General features: G+C 44.5%; 1 protein-coding gene across 2 annotated transcripts in view; it reads right to left on the bottom strand.

Annotated features, from left to right (window-relative positions):
* The window catches only part of HEATR1 (HEAT repeat containing 1), a 104,184-nt gene that overhangs the window by 43,470 nt on the left and 38,546 nt on the right, over positions 1–22,168 (bottom strand). For both annotated transcript variants that reach the window (XM_056567531.1, XM_056567532.1), the window contains exons 19-25: positions 19,011–19,159; positions 12,943–13,135; positions 11,744–11,916; positions 11,485–11,634; positions 5,061–5,303; positions 2,438–2,566; positions 2,150–2,256 (exon numbers count right to left, since the gene is read on the bottom strand). In XM_056567531.1, coding sequence (XP_056423506.1) covers positions 2,150–2,256; positions 2,438–2,566; positions 5,061–5,303; positions 11,485–11,634; positions 11,744–11,916; positions 12,943–13,135; positions 19,011–19,159 — 1,144 coding nt within the window. The remainder of the gene's footprint in view (positions 1–2,149; positions 2,257–2,437; positions 2,567–5,060; positions 5,304–11,484; positions 11,635–11,743; positions 11,917–12,942; positions 13,136–19,010; positions 19,160–22,168) is intronic.

Here is a 22,168-nt window from a genome sequence, read left to right as displayed (position 1 = left end):
TTTAACTTTCCCTGGTAAGAATAGTGTTAGAAAAAATGCTTCAAAGTAGATGTAATAACAGTACAAGCCTCTCTAAGGAGATAAAGAAAAACTCACATGTATAGCTCTTTAAAGGGGTATTCCAGGTTTATACATCTTATCTCCTATCCAAAGGATAGGGGATAAGATGTATGATTGCAGGGTTTCCGCCGCTGGGGACCCCCGTGATCTTGGTGCAGCCCTCGGCATTCTGGGACAGGTGCTGCTTCCGAGACGGGGACGTGAAGTCATGCCACGCCCCCTCCATTCATGTCTATGGGAGGCGGCATGACGGCAGTTACGTCCCCTCCCATACACATGAATGGAGGGGGCATGGCATGACGTTACTAGTGGGCATGACCGTGACTTCACGTCCCAGTCTCGGAAGCAGCACCTGTCCCAGAATGCCGGGAGCTGCACCAAGATCGCGGGGGTCCCCAGCGGCGGAACCCCTGCAATCATACATCTTATCCCCTATCCTTTGGATAGGGGATAAGGTGTATAAACCAAGAATACCCCTTTAACAAAGCAGAAAGAACACAAATATTAATTATTACTAAAAGGCTTTAGTAATAGCTGCAAAACCACACACAAAAGGACAAGAGTGGAGCAGTTTCTGGCAGAAAGCTGGTAATTTTTTTAAATGTTTTTTCTAATTTAGGATAACTCCTTTAACCCTTTAAGGACCAAGCATTTTTCTGTTTTTGTACTTTCATTTTTTCCTCCTTACCTTTTAAAAATCATAACCCTTTAAATTTTGCACCTAAATATCCATATACTGGCTTATTTTTTGCGCCACCAATTCTACTTTGTAATGACATCAGTCATTTTAGCCAAAAAATCTATGGCGAAACAAAAAAAATAATCATTGTGCGTTAAAATTTAAGAAAAAAACGGCATTTTGTAAATATTGGGGGCTTCCGTTTCTACGCAGTACTTTTTCGGTAAAATTGACACCTTATCTTTATTCTGTAGGTCCATACGATTAAAATGCTACCCAACTTATATACGGTAGGTTTGATTTTGTCGTACTTCTGGAAAAAATCGTAACTACATGCAGGACAATTAACATGTTTAAAATTCTTATTTTCTGACCCCTATAAAGTTTTTGTTTTTCCGTGTACGGGGCGGTATGAGGGCTCATTTTTTGCGCCGTTATCTGAAGATTTTATTGGTACCATTTTTGTATTGATCGGACTTTTTGATCGCTTTTTATTCATTTTTTCATGATATGAAAAAAGTGACCAAAAATACGCTATTTTGGACTTTTAGTTATTTTTGCGCGTACACCATTGACCGTGTGTGGTTTAATTAACAATATATTTTCATAGTTCGGACATTTACATACGTGGCGATACCACATATGTTTATTTTTATTTACAGTTTTTTTTTATGGGAAAAGGGGGGTGATTCAAACTTTTATTAGGGAAGGGGTAAAATTATCTTAATTTCCTTTTTTTTTCCCACTTACTTTTTGCAATGTTATAGCTCCCATAGGGGACTATAACATACAGTACATTGATTGCAGACACTGATCAATGCCATTGCATTGCAATGCATTGATCAGTGTTAATTAAGCATGGATTTCAGGCTTGGAGCAATCAATCGCCGATCGGACTCGCAGGAGGCAGGTAAGACACCCTCCTGCAGCGTCCTAGCTGATCGGGACATCGTGGTTTCAGCTAGGACACGATCGTCTCGATCAGCCCGACTGAGCTGCTGGGAAGCTTTCACTTTTAATGGTGCGATCAACTTTGATCGCCACATCTAAAAAGTTAATGACGGACATCAGCCCGATCAGAGATGTCCGACATTAGCAGTGGGTCCCGGTTGCTTATAGCCACCGGGTATGATGCGTGCTCACCTGCTGAGCACGCGTCTTACCTCAGCATCCACAGATGGATGTTAATGAACGTCCATTTGCGGCAAGGGGTTAAGGTATATTAAAAGCAAAGTCTCCATCTAAAGCTGGAAAGATTATCTGCCGCTTTGGCAAACTTGGCACCACTATGTATAACATGGCTACCTATTCATCTAGGGGGTATAAAAGCTGGGAAAACATCATGAGGGTCAGTCCTCTAGGACATATCAATAAAGAAGTTTTGGTAAATTTGTCACATATTTATGGTACCTTTGGGTCTGCATTTTATTCCTTCTGGTTTGTCGCACAGAGGTAACAGCTTTGTCTCTTCCAGAAGGTCCAAGCTCCGCACTGACATGAACGGCATTTACAGAGATCTGTAATAAAGGACAAGTAAGTCCGCGTTGTAGGTTACTATACATAACAGGCTACCAAACTGCTTTAATGGTGGTAGTCCTCTGAAAGATGACAGCTGGTATACATGGTATTTGATGGGGCTTTGGGGAATACAGATGTACACACATTGCAAAATGACGACCGCTAAAACCGCTGACTTACCGATTTAAAGGCGCTACTGACAGCCTGAATACATGCAGAGCTCTTGCTATCTACTAGCAAGTCAAATAGGGCACCAAGCAGCTTCTGCTGGACGGGCCCATCAAGAGAGGAAAAGAAAGTCTTAGTAATCTAAGGGGAAAAAAAAAAAGGAAAAATACCATAAGTAACAATACGAGACTCCATTCACGGGCAATGTGGTTTAATAACTAGAGATGTGATTTAACTTTTTTTTTTTTTTCTTGAATGAGGCCCAAAATGCTATTTGAGTATCTCTCTCCTAAAGCTGGTTTTACACTAGTGTAATTCTAATGCATTTCTCATCCATGTTAGGCTGGGTTCCATGTTAAGCACCAGTTCTAGCTTTCTATTCTGTGGAACATTGTCAGGTCGCAACATTTGCAACATTGTATCCAACAATAACTATTGCAGTGAATAATAACCACTCAAGAACTATCAATGCGCATCTAGGTGGCTGTAATATTAACAAATCGATCCATTTTTTATCTACTATTCTTCAAATTTTTCTATTGAATATGTTCAATACTAGTCCATAGCACGGGCCTAGCTTCTGGCTCCGGTGTGGCGTCTCCTGCGTTGTTGCTATGCGCTGCGAGGCGCAGTGACGAGTGACGTCTTCAATGCGACGTCACTCGTCATTGCGCAGGTCAGCGCATAGCAACAACGCAGGAGATGCCACACCGGAGCCAGAAGCAGCGCGGTCCCGACCCCGGCAACAGGTAATTATAAAACCGGGGATGGGGGGGGGGGGGGGGGCGCCGATAGCCAGGGTGAGAGAAGCGGAGGCAGCAGGGCTCTAGACCCCAGGAAAGTCAGGGGGAGAGAAGTGGGCAGTGACGGCCTCTCTCCCCCTGCCTTTTCTGGGGGCTTCTGCGTGGTCAGAAACAGTGTATCGGGGTGTACACATGCACTCACGCACCCTCATTTTACCAAGGATATTTGGGTAAAAAACTTTTTTTACCCAAAAATCCTTGGTAAAATGAGGGTGCGTGTTATAGGCTGGCGCGTGGTATACCCCAATAAATACGGTATATATAATTGTAAAAATGAAATCAATATTAATATGGATAAAATGTATATAAAAATGGCTGAAATATATATATGAAATATATATAATTATAAAACCGGGGAAGGGGGAGGCAATGGGGCAGCGGCGCCGGCAATGGGGCAGCGGCGCTGACAGCCAGGGGGAGAGAAGCAGCGGCAGCAGGGCTCTAGACCCCAGGATATGCAGGGGTAGAGAATCGGGCAGCGACGGCAGGTCTCTGGACCTGCAAAAGCCGCTGCAGTTCATTGATTTAAAGCGCCCGCTTTAAATCATTGAACTGCAGCGGCTTATCGGCGTATAACACGCAGATAGACTTTAGGCAAAAAAATTTTGCCAAAAAAATGCGTGTTCTACGCCGATAAAAACGGTAAGTATATATATATATATATATATAGATAGATAGATAGATAGATAGATAGAGAGAGATATAGATAGAGAGATATATCTTTATCCCATTTTACTATTTATTGGGTTCCCACCACGTTTTTGCAATACAATTCCCGTATACATTTTCAATGTGAAAACCGTACGGAACCTTATTGAAAACCGTATGCATTGACTCTCCATTGAAAACCGCATGCCAAAAGATGCATTCAGTTGCGTCCGTTTTGCATCCTGTACGGTTTTGTCAGTTTTTTTCCCGTACCCAAAACCGTAGCCTACTACGGTTTTTGGTCCGGGTGCAAAAACCGTATAAAACCGTATACGTTTTCTTTAAACATGGGAGTCAATAGGAACCGTACAGAACCAAATGTGCATACGGTTCCATCCAGTTTTCACCATGCGGTTTTTGACTTTGCCCAGTTTTTTACATGGAATTTCAATCAAACAAGGGGAACTTTATTCATAATGGAGTGAAAAGTTAAAAACGTATCCGTTTTTTTTCTTCTTAAAAAACGGATGCAACCGGACATCATTTTTCAAACCTTATACGGTTTTCAACCGTATACGGATTAAGATTTGTACACACGTTTTGATACAGTTTAGTCAGGTTTTGAGGAATCAGTTTTTATAACAAAAACCTGATACAGGAACTGTATTGCAAAAACGTGGTGTGAACCCAGCCTTACAGTCTCACCCTGACTGTAGGTCTGATGACCGAATAAAAAGCTGTCTAGTAAGGTCATCAGACCCGCAGTTGGAAGAAATGTGTAGTGTAATACAGAAGCCATAAAAAAAAAAAAAAGAAAACATGGCAACAAGCTCTAGTATATTTTTTCCCTGGGCCAGGCAAGGTGCATGGCAAATCTTCAAGTGTTAAATGCAGATATAATACATAATGGTCATCCTGCAGACTATAATCCACAGCATATACCAGTGTTTCCCAACCAGGGTGCCTCCAGCTGTTGCAAAACTACAACTCCCAGCATGCCCGGAAAGCCGATGGCTGTCCGGGCTTTCTGGGAATTGTAGTTTTGCAACAGCTGGAGGCACCCTGGTTGGGAAACACTTGCATATACAAACTCCTCCTACTATAAGCCAAAATATACAGAGGCTGACATGTAATGAAAAAGTCATTACATGCATTCAAAAAGACAAAATAAATAGAAAACATACTTGTCCAATAGCAGTAATCTGGAAGGAGGGCATCCCATCCAACAGGACCTGGGGAGTCCTAAGAGCTTTCATAAAGATGTCTAGGTATTGAGGGTTTTTAGACAAGAGGCCAGCAGAATGCTCATTGAACTTGCCCAGAATGAGGTGAAGCAGGAAGGCCTCATCTGGTAGAACATCAGATGTAGATTGTGTCACCTTCTCCAGTAGACTTATCAAGACTGGGAACAACTGAGTAAGAAGATCCTGCAAGACAGCAGAATGAAAGTCAATGGATAATTCTCAAAAATGCAGTTATACAGTTTATAACAGAAAGATTAGAAATAGTATATTTAAGTGAATATGTTCTTATTGTACTTTTCATTACATTATTACAGGGGCAGCCATCCTTGCCTGAACTGCAACAGCAGCTGCGGAGATCTGTTTTCCAAAGAACCTACTTACTGACTATTCTAGGCATACCCAATGTTATAACTGCTGGGAATTATGAGCATGCTCAATGTTATAACCACTGGGAATTATGAGCATGCTCAGTGTTATAACCACTGGGAATTATGAGCATGCTCAGTGTTATAACCACTGGGAATTATGAGCATGCTCAATGTTATAACCACTGGGAATTATGAGCATGCTCAGTGTTATAACCACTGGGAATTATGAGCATGCTCAGTGTTATAACCACTGGGAATTATGAGCATGCTCAATGTTATAACCATTGGGAATTATGAGCATGCTCAATGTTATAATCGCTGGGAATTATGAGCATGCTCAATGTTATAACCATTGGGAATTATGAGCATGCTCAAGGTTATAACCACTGGGAATTATGAGCATGCTCAATGTTATAACCATTGGGAATTATGGGCATGCCCAATGTTATAACCGCTGGGAATTATGAGCATGCTCAATGTTATAACCACTGGGAATTATGAGCATGCTCAATGTTATAACCGCTGGGAATTATGAGCATGCTCAATGTTATAACCGCTGGGAATTATGAGCATGCTCAATGTTATAACCGCTGGGAATTATGAGCATGCTCAATGTTATAACCACTAGGAATTATGAGCATGCTCAATGTTATAACCACTGGGAATTATGAGCATGCTCAATGTTATAACCGCTGGGAATTATGAGCATGCTCAATGTTATAACCACTGGGAATTATGAGCATGCTCAATGTTATAACCGATGGGAATTATGAGCATGCCCTATGTTATAACCGCAGGGAATTAGGAGCATGCTCAATGTTATAACCACTGGGAATTATGAGCATGCCCAATGTTATAACCGCTGGAAATTAGGAGCATGCTCAATGTTAAAACCACTGGGAATTATGAGCATGCTCAATGTTATAACCACTGGTAATTATGAGCATGTTCAATATTATAACCGTTGAGAATTATGAGCATGCTAAATGTTATAACCGCTGGGAATTATGAGCATGCTCAATGTTATAACCGCTGGGAATTATGAGCATGCTCAATGTTATAACCACTGGGAATTATGAGCATGCTCAATGTTATAACCATTGGGAATTATGAGCATGCTCAATGTTATAACCGCTGAGAATTATGAACATGCTCAATGTTATAACCACTGGTAATTATGAGCATGTTCAATATTATAACCGTTGAGAATTATGAGCATGCTCAATGTTATAACCGCTGGGAATTATGAGCATGCTCAATGTTATAACCGCTGGGAATTATGAGCGTGCTCAATGTTATAACCACTGGGAATTATGAGCATGCTCAATGTTATAACCATTGGGAATTATGAGCATGCTCAATGTTATGACCGCTGGGAATTATGAGCATGCTCATGTTATAACCGCTGGGAATTATGAGCATGCTCAATGTTATAACCATTGGGAATTATGAGCATGCTCAATGTTATAACCGCTGGGAATTATGAGCATGCTCAATGTTATGACCGCTGGGAATTATGAGAATGCTCAATGTTATAACCACTGGGAATTATGAGCATGCCCAATGTTATAACCGCTGGAAATTAGGAGCATGCTCAATGTTATAACCACTGGGAATTAAAAGCATGCTCAATGTTATAACTGCTGAGAAATATGAGCATGCTCAATGTTAAAACCACTGGGAATTATGAGCATGCTCAATGTTATAACCGCTGAGAATTATGAACATGCTCAATGTTATAACCACTGGTAATTATGAGCATGCTCAATGTTATGACTGCTGGGAATTATAAGCATGCTCAATGTTATAACCACTGGGAATTATGAGCATGCTCAATGTTATGACCGCTGGGAATTATGAGCATGCTCAATGTTATGACTGCTGGGAATTATGAGCATGCTCAATGTTATGACCGCTGGGAATTATGAGCATGCTCAATGTTATAACCGCTGGGAATTATGAGCATGCTCAATGTTATAACCGCTGGGAATTATGAGCATGCTCAATGTTATGACCGCTGGGAATTATGAGCATGCTCAATGTTATAACCACTGGGAATTAGGAGCATGCTCAATGTTATAACCACTGGGAATTATGAGCATGCCCAATGTTATAACCGCTGGAAATTAGGAGCATGCTCAATGTTATAACCACTGGGAATTAAAAGCATGCTCAATGTTATAACCGCTGGGAATTATGAGCATGCTCAATGTTATAACCATTGGGAATTATGAGCATGCTCAATGTTATAACCATTGGGAATTATGAGCATGCTCAATGTTATAACCGCTGGGAATTATGAGTATGCTCAATGTTATGACTGCTGGCAATTATGAGCATGCTCAATGTTATAACCACTGGGAATTATGAGCATGCTCAATGTTATGACCATTGGGAATTATGAGCATGCTAAATGTTATAACCACTGGGAATTATGAGCATTCTCAATGTTATGACCATTGGGAATTATGAGCATGCTCAAAGTTATAACCGCTGGGTGTTGTGAGCATGCTCAATGTTATAAACACTGGGTGTTGTGAGCATGCTCAATAACCACAATGCAAATAGTAAATATAAGGACCAGCAGCTGCAAGACTAGGGAACTGCGTGCAGGTAGGAGGGGACCTCTCAACAGGTGCAATCCGAGTACATAAACACTTCAGGCGGTGCTAAGTATGAACAGTCATGGAAACAGCCCCTGAATATTCGTGGCAGATATGATGATCGGAGCTGGCACAGTGTGGCGTCTGGCCTTGGATGCGGTGATTCAACGGTCCCGGCAAGGTGCAGGTGGGCACGGATAGGCATCCCACCTGCACCTTGCAGTCCGCTGAATCACCACATCCAAGGCCGGACGCCACACTGTGCCAGCTCCGATCATCATATCTGCCACGAATATTCAAAAAAGCCGGCTACTGTATCGTGAGTAATCTAACATTGCGGACTGCAGGTATCTCTATCACTCCAGCATCTCTATACTACACCCCCGCTGTGAATGCTCTGGCAACATTGTTTCTTATATTACCAATAAGATACAAAGGGACACATTCTTATAGCATTGGAAATCTATTGCTGCACGAACATCACTTTATCGGAACCATGGACTTTTTCCACCAATAGACTTTATTATTCATCTGCTGATTTTACTATTTTCCATTTTTATCCTACCATTTTATTTTAAATACATATAACATCTTGTGCAAGGGCCCTGCACAGATGTATATTACACTATTGTACTCATCCAATAAATGTCATTATTTTTAGGTATCCTGTATCTATCCTAATTCGGATATTCTAGCATGCATATTTATCTTTTCTCACAACTTACTTTCTTGTTCTTTATTCTCATTTCCAACTCTCTAATTTCTACTTTTTTTTCTCCGTTTTTTTTTTTTTCCTATTCTTTTCTTCCTTATTTCTACTGCCTCTTGAGGACTGGTTTTTATATATATATGTTTTAATATATATAACTTTTTCTTCTCCGTAGTCATGGAAACAGGCAAATGTAGAGAAGGAAAATAGACTGCACTCACCATGCGTATGAAGGATTTTTCTCGGTCGCACTTCATTGGGGACATACTGATGGGTATATGCTCTTGCCACTAGGAGGCGCTGACACTAGGAAAAGAAGTCAGCTCCTCCCTGGCAGGATATACTCGCCCACTCGAAGTGAGGTAATCAGTTTTAGCTAGTGTCAGTAGGAGGCAAGACGTATCTGGGAGCTCCCCAGACCTGGTCTTTTTTTATTTTTTTATTATTATTTTCTAGTAAGGGTTGTTTAGTTAGTTTTTTTTCTCCTTTTTTCTTCCCTTTTTCAGGTGGGAGTTCAGGAGCATGGCGCTACCTGTTCCCCCATATGCGATGAAGGGGCACAGAGTTAACCCTACACCTGACATAGGGTTAACTATTTTAACCCCTTCTCGCCAATGCCCAGTGCCTGGAGGTTGTACCCTGGGTCCGGGTTCCCCACTTGCCCTGCTACCTTAGCCTGGTATGAAGCAGTGTGGCCATAAACTTGTTGAAAACTGAAGATATCAGGGTGAGTATGTCCAGGTTGAGGTAAATATATGGCCTCAACCCCCATCCCCACACCGCTCCTTTTTTCCCCAGCATTCAGGGGTCCCACCGGCATGACTTGCACCCAAGGATTAACCCAACTTTTCCATGGGCTATGGGCTATGTTAATGAAGGGAGTGATCCCACCCTCTGCAGGACTTGAATCACTCAAGTGTGGGGCAAGGGCACTTATTTTATTGTCGGAAGGGTGCCTTCTATAGACACTCCGTATCACTTTCATTCTCATCCGCAGGGTCAGATGAGCTGAGAGTGCGCTCACTGACTTGCGGACAGACTGTAAGGGAGCCGCTCTCAGCTCCATAGTGCAGCAGCCTTGCCTTACCTTCAGCCACCTCACTATTCATTACACCAACAGCGATTTTCATTTGGGCTGCCTCGTGTTTCTCCAGCACCATTAAGCTCTCAGCGGAGTGGTTAGCTCCGCCCACCTTCTCCCTCGCCCCATGCAAAGCGGGGTTAGCTTTCTGCCTCCCCTAATCTTGCAGTGTATGCTGCGGCTTACAGGTGCTCCTATAGCGCGTTGGTCTGAGCCGTTGCCGCTCCAGTGTCTACATTGTCCATATCTATGTTAGTGTCCCTGCAGTAGGGAAATGTGACTCTACTACGGCGGGCACTCAGGGGCTTGTGTGGCGCAGATACATCATATCCCTGTGCCTCCCTTTTCTTGCCATGTTTATTACAAACAAAAGTGCATGTATGATCATCCAACTCTGGTCTCTCAGGCCTCTTGGCAGTGTTAAGCTCCCTCTGTGGCCTCTCTTTCATCCCCTGACTTTCAATTCCTTCTAGTGTGCTCCCTCTAGTGGCCACCAACAGATAACACAACATTTGGTCTGTTTTTTCTGTTTTATTCTGCTTTAGGTCTGCTAAGTTCCCTGTCTCGGGACAATATATTAAATGTATTTTCGTTCTAGGGCCGCTTTGGTTTAAGTGTCCCCTACATGCCTAGCATGACAAACATAGTTTATGCCTCTTGAGGCATGCCTACAGGTTTTTCACCCGATGAGAGAAAATATGTTAATCGTGGTGGCGGGTCGTTGACAGTGCTTTCTCAATCCTTTGGGAAATCCTAGGGATACATTCAGTGACTGATTTTCCCCTACCCTGGGTGTCATGCCATGTCTGCAGCTCCCGCGACAGAATTCCGGTCCCTCCCTCCGGATCATGACGCCAGCGGGGTGCCCCTGCTGGTGCATATGCATTTCTGGCAGAAGCTGGGGGTCCTTCCAGGGTGTCCCTTTTTTCATGCCTAAGCCTTCTTCGGCTGCCCCATGCCTGAACATTCCGCCATGCGGCCCCTTTATTCCCGGGAGGGTACTAGGAAACCTGTAGTGGTCTTTGCCGCCAGTCACCCATCAAGGAGTTATCTTGTAGTGTGCATGCAATCAGCATGACTAGTGGCTGCAAGGTTTCCTCCACCACTGGGCACCAATCACATGCCTGCCGAATCCCTGGCTCCGCCCAGCAATGCAAGCCTACGGGAGGGGGCGTGATAGCTATCACGCCCCCTCCCGTAGGCTTGCATTGCGGGGCGGAGCGTGACGTCACACGCCGGCGCAGGCGTGACATCACACGCCGCCCGCCCTGTAGTCGCCCGTAATAAGACCCGGAGCGAACACGCTCCGGGGACTGATTACTAAAGGGGTGCCGCGTGCATGATCCCGGGGGTCCCCACCGGCGGGACTCCCGCGATCAGGCATCTTATCCCCTATCCTTTGGATAGGGGATAAGATGTTTAAGCACCGGAGAACCCCTTTAACTTAACCAAAAAAACGAAATAAATTTGGAAGATAAATTTACCTCCTGGACATAAAGCAGAATGTTACAATATAAGGCACTTCAAGAAATTCCTGGTTAACAGACGCCTGGGAGACCCAGTGCATCACTTGTGAACAGTGACTGACATTAAGCATACATACCTCGCCATTTACACAATGGAGAACCCTCAGCACAACTTTTCCAACATATGACGGACAGCTGGGGTTCTGCAGGAGACTCAGAAGTTCCTTCAATGGGTTGATCTTTTTAGAGCCTGATGTTTGCATATGGTCAAACACGCTGCCTAAAGTCTGCAGTCAGAAAAGCACAGTAACTGTTATGGTCATATAGACATAGCGGTCTTTAGATATGCCCAAGTCAAAGGCAAAAATTGTGTTTTTAATAACCATGTGGCCATACCTGGGTCACGAAGTTACAATCGGCAACTATCTCTTCGCTGCTTTCTATCACTCCTTCTATGACTGGGTAAAGATTGGATTCCTTCATCGCTTTGAGGGTACTTAAGCAGGCAATGGCTCCTCTACGCACCTCTCTTATAGGATTGCCAAGGTTGATGAGCAAAGACACAACCACTGCAAGACAGAACCATGAAAGTCATAAGGTGAACAGTTACAACTTGCAGAAAAACATCATATCTAATTCTATTGATAAAATAAAGGGGCGTTCTTGGTTATAAAATGTAATCTTACAAAATTCTGAGTTTAAGGGAATCTGTCAGCTCTATATCATGCTCAGCACTGCAAACATGGGCAAACAGCGAATAAGGAGGAAAAACAAATGATACTCTTCTAGTTTTATATGCACAACACAGGGGTGCACACAGGTATTTGGCGACTTCCCCCCATGCACCCTAAGGGGTAAAGACACTAACAACAATGTTTTCATGGGAAGCCATGCCATTTATTATGTTACATGTTTAGTACCTTTAGACTAATTGAAGTTTTGTCATAAACGATCCTAATTTATATAAAATGCAACATTTTACACCACATGCATTATTAATAACATTGCCTTATATGGTCGAATCTATACTAATTTGCTCAATGTTACAATATTCATTGTTGTATTGTTCATATTACTAATTCCCTGAAAAAAAAAACTATAAAAAATTATGTTAAACGGAAGCCATGCTCCTTAACCCCGTCCAATTCCCAACCAAGCGCACCCAGCCTTTACCTTAATGCATACCTGAAATTTTCGGAATAATTACTGTGCACGTTCATTTTTCAAATTGACATGTATTTCAAATTTAATACTTAAACGCTGGACTGAGGCACTGTTCTCCTGACCAGATAACAGTATTCATACTATAGGTACAGAGCGGCATTCTCCGGCTCATATGAATAGCGATATATGGTGGAGAGAACTTTGTTTTAGCGTTTAAGCACCACATGTTTATTACATGGGGACTTGGAGTGGGGGATGAGGGGGTTGGTTAGCAGTCAATGGCACCCGGGGTAAAATGCAAAACCCTCACCTCCCCTCCTCCACAAATGTTATTGTTCCTGTAGTGTTGCTGCCTAAATGCTCTAGAGATAAGTGCAACACCCTATAACCAACTTGTCAAGGTACAAACAAAAGATGAATATTAAATATACCTGGAGATGAAATCAATTCGTACTTTTTCTTGGACGGATCACACTTTGACACTAGTATGGCTTGACCAATATACAAGGCTTGTGTTTGCAATACTGCATTCACTGTGCAGCCCAAAGGACTTGAAAGGTTGTAGGTATATGTCCAAAGAAGACAGAGGAAATTGAACAATTTGATCGGACCTTTAAAACAGTTCTAGAGGGGGGAAAAAAATACAAGTGAGTTTATAACTTGTGTAAAATCTGGGCTTTCTCTGTTAAACCAGAAAATAATGAGCATGATATAACATTGGGGGGGGGGGGATTCTAAGCATAGAGAAAGGCTAATGAGAGATTATAATCTCTACATGGTACATTATAGATATTACTTTTAAATTCATAGCATCCTTATGACTTCAAAAAACTTTTGGCAAGTCCTAGATTGGGGTTGGGGTCCAGTGTTGACCCATCAAGCATTGGCAGTCTGAATGAGTAAATCTACATGAATTCACTCATCTTAGAGTGTACTTGACTTGTGTTCAATTGGGAGACAGTCTTATATTGTTAAACATAACCTTTAGGACTCAGAAACACAATAATACCCATTAAAATGGGGATTTACAGGAATAGGAAAACAGAGCTAATTTCTCCCCAAAACAGCACCACACGTGTCCTCAGGTTGTGTGTGGTATTACAACTTGGCTTCATTCACTTCAATAGAACTGAGCTGCAATACAAGTGCAATACAAGGACAAGTGTGGTGCAGTTTTTGGAAAAATGAAGCTATGTTTTCCCTTATCGTGGATAACCTGCGCAGAGGATTTACTGAAGTCAGAAAGATATTTAGAGCAGACTGTCTCAAGAAGGAAAGCAGCCATACTGGAGTGCTAGAAGGAAAGTAGATTTTTTATGCTTACCATAAAATCCCTCTCTGAGGATCCATTGGGGGGACACAGAGACCGTAGGTTTATGCTGCTGACACTTGGCAACAAAAAGAAAGTCAGCCCCTCCTGGCAGGATATACCCCGCCTACTGACCCTAAGCTAATCAGTTTAGTCCCAAAGCAGTAGGAAGGGCCCGACAGGGAAAGAAAAAACAGCAACTGTCCGAGGGAACAAGAGACAAAAAATAATCAAACCAACCCCCGGATAGACAAATGAACCAAAGACACCAGAACAAATAGGTGGGTGCTGAGTCCCCCAATGGATCCTCCGAGAAAGAGATTTTACGGTAAGCATAAAAAATCTACTTTTCTCGGTCAACTCCTTTGGGGGACACGGAGACCGTAGGACATACCATAGCAGTTCCCGGTGGGAGAGAACCCAAGGAACTCAGGAGACTCAGCAGACGCAAAAGTGTGCACCTAGTAACATTTTGTAAAAGTGTGCAAAGACGACCAAGTGGCCGCCTTACAGACTTGCAATGCCAAAGCCCTATTGCGGAGAGCCCAGGAGGCCCCGACGGATCGAATGGAATGAGCTGAGACACAGAAAGGTGGAGTCTTCCCTTTGCAGTGTTAAGCTTCCGAGATAGCGGAATGGATCCACCACAAGATGGTCGCCTTCGAAGCAGGAAGTCCCTTATGACGACCCTCCAGAAGCACAAAGAAAGAGTCACAATGACGGAAAGTGGAAGTGACCGAAAGGTAGATCCGAACAGCCCAAACTACACCCAGACAATGAAGCAAGCATTCCCTGGGATGGGACGGAGCTGGGCAGAAGGACGATATTCTCATTCAGGTGAAAAGAGGAGACCACCTTAGGTAAAGGTGGGGATCGGTCGGAAAACGACTTTGTCCTGGTGCAGGACCAGGTAGGGGGAACGGCAGGAGAGAGCCGCCAACTCTGAAACCCTCCGGATGGAAGTGACCGCAATGAGGAAGGCCACCTTCCAGGAAAGGACGCGAAGAGAAACATCCCGGAGAGGTTCAAAGGGAGCACCTTGAAATGCACCGAGAACCAGATTCAGATCCCACGGAGGAGTGGGGGATCTGTATGGCAGAGCCGCATGAGCTACGCCCTGAAGAAAAGTGCGGATGTGAGGATCGGACGCCAGGGGGTGCTGAAAGAGAATGGAGAAAGGGATACTGAAAGAGACACCAGACCCTTAAGAGAACTGCGGGTCAAGCATTGCTCCAATCCAGACTGTAAAAAGGAAAGAAGGCGCGGAAAGGGAGAAGACATTTGGAGAAAAAGTCTGAGACTCACAACATCGAAAGTAAGACCGCCAAGTACGGTGATAAATCTTCACAGAGGAAGGCTTACGAGCCCTGATCATTGTGCGGATTCACCTGGGGAGAGAGCCCCCTGGCTGTTAGAACCACGGTTTCAACCGCCACACCGTCAAATGCAGTGACAGTAAATTGGGTTGGCAAAGGGGACCCTGAGAGAGCAGGTCGGGACGAACTGGGAGACGCAGTGGTACATCAGCCACTAGGCAAACGACGTTGGCGTACCACCCATGTCTGGGCCAGTCCACAGCCACGAGAATGGTAGAGACACCCTCCGCTTTGACATTCCTCAGGACCCTGGGTAGGAGAGGAAGAGAAGGGAAGAGATAGGGGAGGGGGGAGGACGAAGTGTGACCAAGGAATCACCAATGCGTCCACGGTCAGAGCATCGCAGGACTTCCCGCAAACACCTCCGGATGAAGAGACCACTCGCCGGGGTTGGCAGAGGAGTGGCTGAGGAAGTCTGCCTCGAAATTGTCCACCCCCGGGATGTGAATCGCCAAGATGGAGGAAACTGAGTTCAGCCCAAAGCAAAATCCTGGAAACCTCGCTCATCGCCGCGGGGCTGCGAGTTCCGCCCTGGTGATTAAAATACGCCACAGCCGTGATGTTCTCCGACTGGACATGAACAGGACGGTCCAGGAGAAGTCGCTCCCAATGGAGGAGGCAAAGGTAAATTGCCCAGAGTTCCAGAATGTTGATGAGAAGAGCTTCCTGAGAGGACCAAAGGCCCTGGACCGTCCAATCCCAGCAGACTCCCCCCCCCCCCCCCCACAACCGCTGAGACGGGCATCCATCGTGATGACCGGCCAGTGAAGAGGCAGGAAAGACTGTCCTTGCTGAAGAAGGGGAGATGGGAGCCACCACAGGAGGGACTGGCGAATCTTGGGGGGGGAAAGAATCCTGCGATCGAGGGAAAGTGGAGACTTGTCCCACCGGGACAGAAGGGCTAGTTGAAGGTGGTAACAATGAAACTGGGTGAAGGGGATGGCTTCCATGGCCGCCACCATACGATTAAGGACTTCCATGCAGAACTGAATGGAAACTGGAACAGGATGACGGAGAAGACGAACGCCTGCTGAGAGAGAGTGGCGCTTGTCCGGCGGGAGCCGAACCAGGGCGGCTGCAGTCTAAAACTGGAGTCGCAAGAAGATTAGGGACTGGGAGGGAGTCAGATTGGACTTTTTCTAGTTGATCACCCAGACGAAATGGGACAAGGTCTATAGAGTGAGAAGGAGACTCTCCTGATTCTGGTCCCTGGTTGGAGCCTTGATCAGGAGGTCATCCAGGTAAGGGATCATGGACACACCCCAGGCTCGAAGGATGGCGATCACCGGCGCCAGGACCTTGGTGAAGACCCTTGGGGCCATGGCCAGGCTGAAGGGAAGGACCAAAAACGGAAAATGGCCCTCCGGAACCGCTGATGAGCCAGAAAAATTGGTATGTCAAGATACGCATCCCGGACATCCACTGAGGAAAGAAACTCTCCTTGATCCATGGAAGCCACCACAGAATGGAGATACTCCATATGGAAATGACGCAGGAGTAGGTGGTGGTTGAGGAGCTTCAGATCCAGGATAGGGCGGACGGAGACCCCTTTTTTGGGGATGAAGAAAGAACCCAGAAAAACACTCCTCGTGAGGAACCAGGACGATCACTCCCTGAGCAAGAAGGGTCTGAAGTTCGACCTGAAAGGCCGCTGGCCTGGCTGCCCAACCCAATCCAAAGGGCCGAATGGAGGTTGACTTCTGGTGGGAATGGGTACGGCGGGACTTGTTTCACGGTAGTAAGGAGGTCTTACCTCCATTAGCTTCAGAGATAATCTCGCCCAGGCGTTTTCCGAAGAGCCGGGCCTTGGAGAAGGGAAGTTCCATGAGAGACTTCTTAGAAGCGGCATCGCCGTCCCAAGTCTTCAGCCAAGGTTACCTGTAGCAAAAGCCGTACAACAGGCAGACTGCAAGGAAGCAGAGCACAAGTAATCCCCAGCACTGGAGAGTTGAAGTGCAAGATCTGCCAAATATTCTGAAGGGGCCTCAGACAAAATGCCTTGGTGGAGTTGGGTAGCCCAAACAGATAGGGCTTTGGACACCAAAGCAGAAACGAAAGTGGGAAGCAAGGATGAACCCACCGCTTCAAAGGCGAACTTGGCCAGATTCTCGATCCTCTTGTCTGCCGGATGAGAGTGAGAGTGTGAGAGTGAGAGAGAGAACAAGATCCAGCCTAATCAGGGAAAGAGGGACCAGTGGATGGAGGATCAATTCAACATACTATTTACAATTTGTCACTAGGGTGAACACTAGAATCCTATTTTTGAACGAGATAATAGAATCTCGGCATGCCGGTAAGGACAGCTGCGCATGTCTGCGCATTCCAGGCTACGCGAGTAGATAGAATATCGGCATTTGCCAATGAAGGCATCTGCAATCTGCAGTACTGCAATGCGAGGACTGTTAGTTTCTTAATGTATTTCTCCATATTACTTATACTGTCATTTGTAATCTGTATTTATTTTATCTGCTCTATGGAGGATTGTGTCAGCAGCTTAAGAACTCATAGATCGACATAGGATATATGGAGATAGATATTTTTGACAACATTTGTATATTCACATTGTATAATTTTTAGTATTCCATATTGGACTTTTCATTGTTACCTCCATTGTATTTCATAATGAAACATTACTGTCTCACACTGTATATCTGTATATTTAGTACAGGAGACTAGACTTCCTGTATGATAGTGACCAATTGTAAATAAGATCCAGCCTGGCCCTCATTGGAGGAAAATGATGGAGGCACCCAGACATGATCCCATGCAGCGTGTGTGCGCTGAACAGTAATAGGCCGGCGGGGAGAAGGGGGCCGGACCCCTGCCGAAATGCCTGGCCGGCGGGGGTGTGGGCGGAGCTAAAGGCGCTCCGGCCGCCTCAAAACGAAAGTAACTGCCAGCCATGCGCATACCGCGCGGCCGACAGGAGAAAAAAAAGGTGCATAAGAGGCTTAAGATAGTGGTGACAAGCACACCACTCGCTGAAAGGGGGAGAACTGCAGGGCTCTGGTAGAATGCACCCGATTTCAGAGTTCTGGCCCCAGAGACTGACAGAGCACCCTGGACCTTCAGGATGGCCGAGCAGGGGAACCTGGTCCCTGTGAACTAGAGGTTTAGAAGAGTGGGCCCAAAACAAAGGGGCTCCAGAGGTTGAGAACTCAGGATAAAAGGTAATCCCCGGGGAAAAGGGGGGGTAAAATACTCACTCTGTCCCTGAGAAACTTACCCGCCAAAGTCTTCAGCCAGCCATTAAACACCTGCATCATGATGGGCTGAGACAGCGACCCAAGGTACAACCCCAGGTGCTGGCCGGTGGTGAGAAGGGGTTGACAGTACATAACTCGATGCCTGTGCCCCTTCTTCGCATATGGGGAAACAGGTAGCGCTATGCTCCTGAACCCCCACCTAAAAAAGAAGGAAATAAAAGTGAGAAAAAAACCTAAATACACGTCCCTGAAGTTATAAAAAAATAAAAAAGTAAAAGACCAGGTCTGGAGAACTCCAGACCTGTGTCTGCCTCCTACGGACACTAAGCTAAAACTGATAGCTCAGAGTCTGTAGGTGGGGTATATCCTGCCAGGAGGGGCAGACTTTCTTTTTGTTGCCTAGTGTCAGCCTTCTAGTGGCAACAGCATATACCCATGGTCTCTGTGTTGCCCAATGGAGACGACCGGGAAAAATCAAGCTCTCGTGTTTAGAAGATCCTAGCATGTCTAGTATCCTATTTGATGCAACACGAGTAAAAATACGAATGTAGTCACAAGATGACCAGCTACTGAGCGAAACATAAAAAGGGGTAGAATAATAAACATACTGAAAATAAGAAGCCCATGAGAAATCGGAAGTTGGCAATGTGCATGCCGTCACTGGCACCCATGACAATCACACTGAACAGGCCAATAAGTAGCTGTAGGTAGTTCTTGCTTAGGGAGTCCATGGTTTCAGGATTCCACCAGGGTACATCTAAAAGGAAAAAGATAAATAAAAATCACACACATGTTGATACTTCTGCCAATTCAACTTTTAACTTCACATATTGTTTTGGGGTGTTTTCACATGCTTAGGTTATTAATAGCAATTACTGAATGCAAAGACAGGGTCAGATCATAAAAGGAAGACATGTAGGGGTACTCCAGTGGAAAAAAAATTTAAAATCAACTGGTGCCAGAAAGTTAAACAGATTTGTAAATTACTTCTATTAAAAATTTTGAATCCTTCCAGTACTTTTCTGTCTGACCACAGTGCTCTCTGCTGACACCTCTGCCCATGTCAGGAACTGTTTGGAGCAGGAGAAGTTTGCTATGGGGATTTGTTCCTGCTCTGGACAGTTCCTGACTTGGACAGAAGTGTCAGCAGAGAGCACTGTGGTCAGACAGAAAAGAACAAATCAACTTCCTCTGGAGCATACAGCAGATGATAAGTACTGGAAGGATTAAGATTTTTAATAGAAGAAATTTACAAATCTGTATAACTTTCTGGAGCCAGTTGATATGAAAAAAATAGTTTTACACTGGAGTGACCCTTTAAAAACATGAATACATAAACACACCCTAAAACATCATAGTGGCACACTGTAGATCCCTGCGTGGGACTGTTTTCTAAATCTGGCTCCCGCAACATCTCCGCAACAGCTGCTGCTTTCGCAAACATTCTGTCAAGAATACCAAGCGAATACCAAGCTAGCTGGGCACTGGGATGAAGTGATAGGATGTGATCACGACGATCACCGCCTCCAAGCGCTCTGTCATATGCGACACAGCTGGGAGGGAGCATCATGTCAGCCCAGGCTGCCCCTGCATAGAGGGGTCTGCTGCCATAGCCAGTGGGCACCTCTGAAAGCCAGTCCTGCTTAGAACTGCACAGAAGAGAAATCTGTCTGAACTTCATGCAGTAGCCTGGTCCTGGGAGCTTTTCACTGCTAAAGATGCAGTGAGCATTTGAGGATTAGCAGGACCCATGGTATATTGTGTGACCACCTGCAACAGACTGAATACCACCAGCATCTGCAAGTATTTATCCGGTTCCCGCAGAATCCCTATCCTGTTGCGGTCCTTCAGCAAAATGACTGCTGGATGACATTTGTGTCCACTGATGTTAACTTGTTACAGAACTAAATTTCCCCACTTTCGGACAGTAGTCTAAGAATAATGTGCAGTTTAATTTTAAAAGAGATTTCTATTAGGGGTCTGAACTATTCTCTGTTCTCCCCAAACTCCAATAGGGGTTTTCCAGGGAACAATAATTGAAATAATATCCACAGTATAGGCCATCAATACCTGATTAGCAGGGGGCAGATATCCGGCACCCTCACCGATCAGCTGTTCTGGACAGCCTCAGAACCTGGATGTAAACAAAGTATGGAACCGGAAAACTTGGCTACATACATAGGGGGGTATTTATCAAAGGATTTATGTGGTTTTTTTCACGTAACCTTGGCGCAGTGTCTTTTTCGCGCCTAAGTTTGGCGCATTTTCTCCACTGTCATTTTTACAACTTTCTCAAAATCACACGGTCCTGTGTGTGATTTTAACTTTAGTCAGTAATTCATCATTTGTGCCAATCGATCTTTGGCGCAATTTTGCACCTTTAGGGTTTTTTTGGGCGCAATTCACCACCAACACATTTTGCACATGGAAAACACACGCAAAGGCGTCAAAATACATTAAAACATTTTTTTGTGAAAGCAGCGACGCCTTCTGGGCTGCGCAATACTATGCTGTGACATAGTTGTCTCTGAGGGACCTTCACCCTCCGTTGAGCCAGCATTGGACATGGCCACACAGGTTCAGGAAAGGTAAGCACTAAAGTAACAAACAAAAAAAGTTTGGAATAAGTTGGAAATAAAATCCATTTCGCATGGTGGCAAAACGGAAAAAATACGGGCAACACTTACAAACAATTGAACAACTTGGTGCTCACTGTAGATGGACTTGGTCCCCGAAGTCCCAAACGAAACAGACAGCACAAAAATAGCAGCACACAGGTGGTTATGGTGAAAAAGATGTGGCTTTTATTCACCAAACAATGGCAACGTTTCAGCCTCCTCTCGCAGCCATTGTCGAGCCATTGCGAGAGGCAGCCGAAATGTCGCCATTGTTTGGTGAATAAAAGCCACAGCTTTTTAACCATAGCCACCTGTGTGCCGCTGTTTTTCTGCTGTCCATTTCACATGGTGGCTATAAACCCCACAAAAGAAAATAACTCATGTCGCTTGCTGATATACTGCAGGAGGGACTCCGAAATGGCTGCTCTACAGGGTAAAATAAGCGTCCTCTGTGGTGGTAACTTCTGTGTAAAAGGCGCTGTGAACAGCTGATTTCAACATTTGAGCCAAAATTACTAACAACTTGCACCAAATGATAAATTTGGTGCATGTTCACGAAAACCAAAGTGAAAAAAAAAAAGGGTAAAAAGAAACTTTCAACAGGCAAAATTGATAAATACCCCCCATAGTGTATTGTTGGTGTCAGGTTACTGCAGTGTAATGCCCATTCACTTCAACTCACTTTAACCCCTTAAGCCATTAATTAATGTTTTCCAGTAAAATACCTTTAAATGAGAAGACTTTGTATATCTGCAGCCACCACTAGGGGGAGCTTACCAAAAGATGGAATTATGCAGCTACTATTAAACCAAATACTATAGCTCTTATAAGATCTGCATCAAAGACTCTTAAGAGCCTCCACTGAACATTCTGTCACATTCAGCAAAGAAAATAGCACGACACCATGACAAAACAAGACGGATCCCATCGGCACTGTTAACATTTGTTGCACAATGGATCCAGCACTTTGAATGAGAAGGACAATGGCCCAGATTTATCAAACCATGTGAGAGAAAAAGTGGAGAGATTTCTCCACAGCAACCAATCACAGCTCAGCTAACGAGCTCTGGTAAAGTGAAAGCAGAGCTGTGATTGGTTGCTATGGGAAAATCACTTCAGTTTTTCTTTCACACAGTTTGATAAATCTG

Source organism: Hyla sarda, chromosome 3, assembly GCF_029499605.1.
Source record: "Hyla sarda isolate aHylSar1 chromosome 3, aHylSar1.hap1, whole genome shotgun sequence".
NCBI classification, from domain to species: domain Eukaryota; kingdom Metazoa; phylum Chordata; class Amphibia; order Anura; family Hylidae; genus Hyla; species Hyla sarda.
This window is presented reverse-complemented; position numbering and strand designations above follow the sequence as displayed.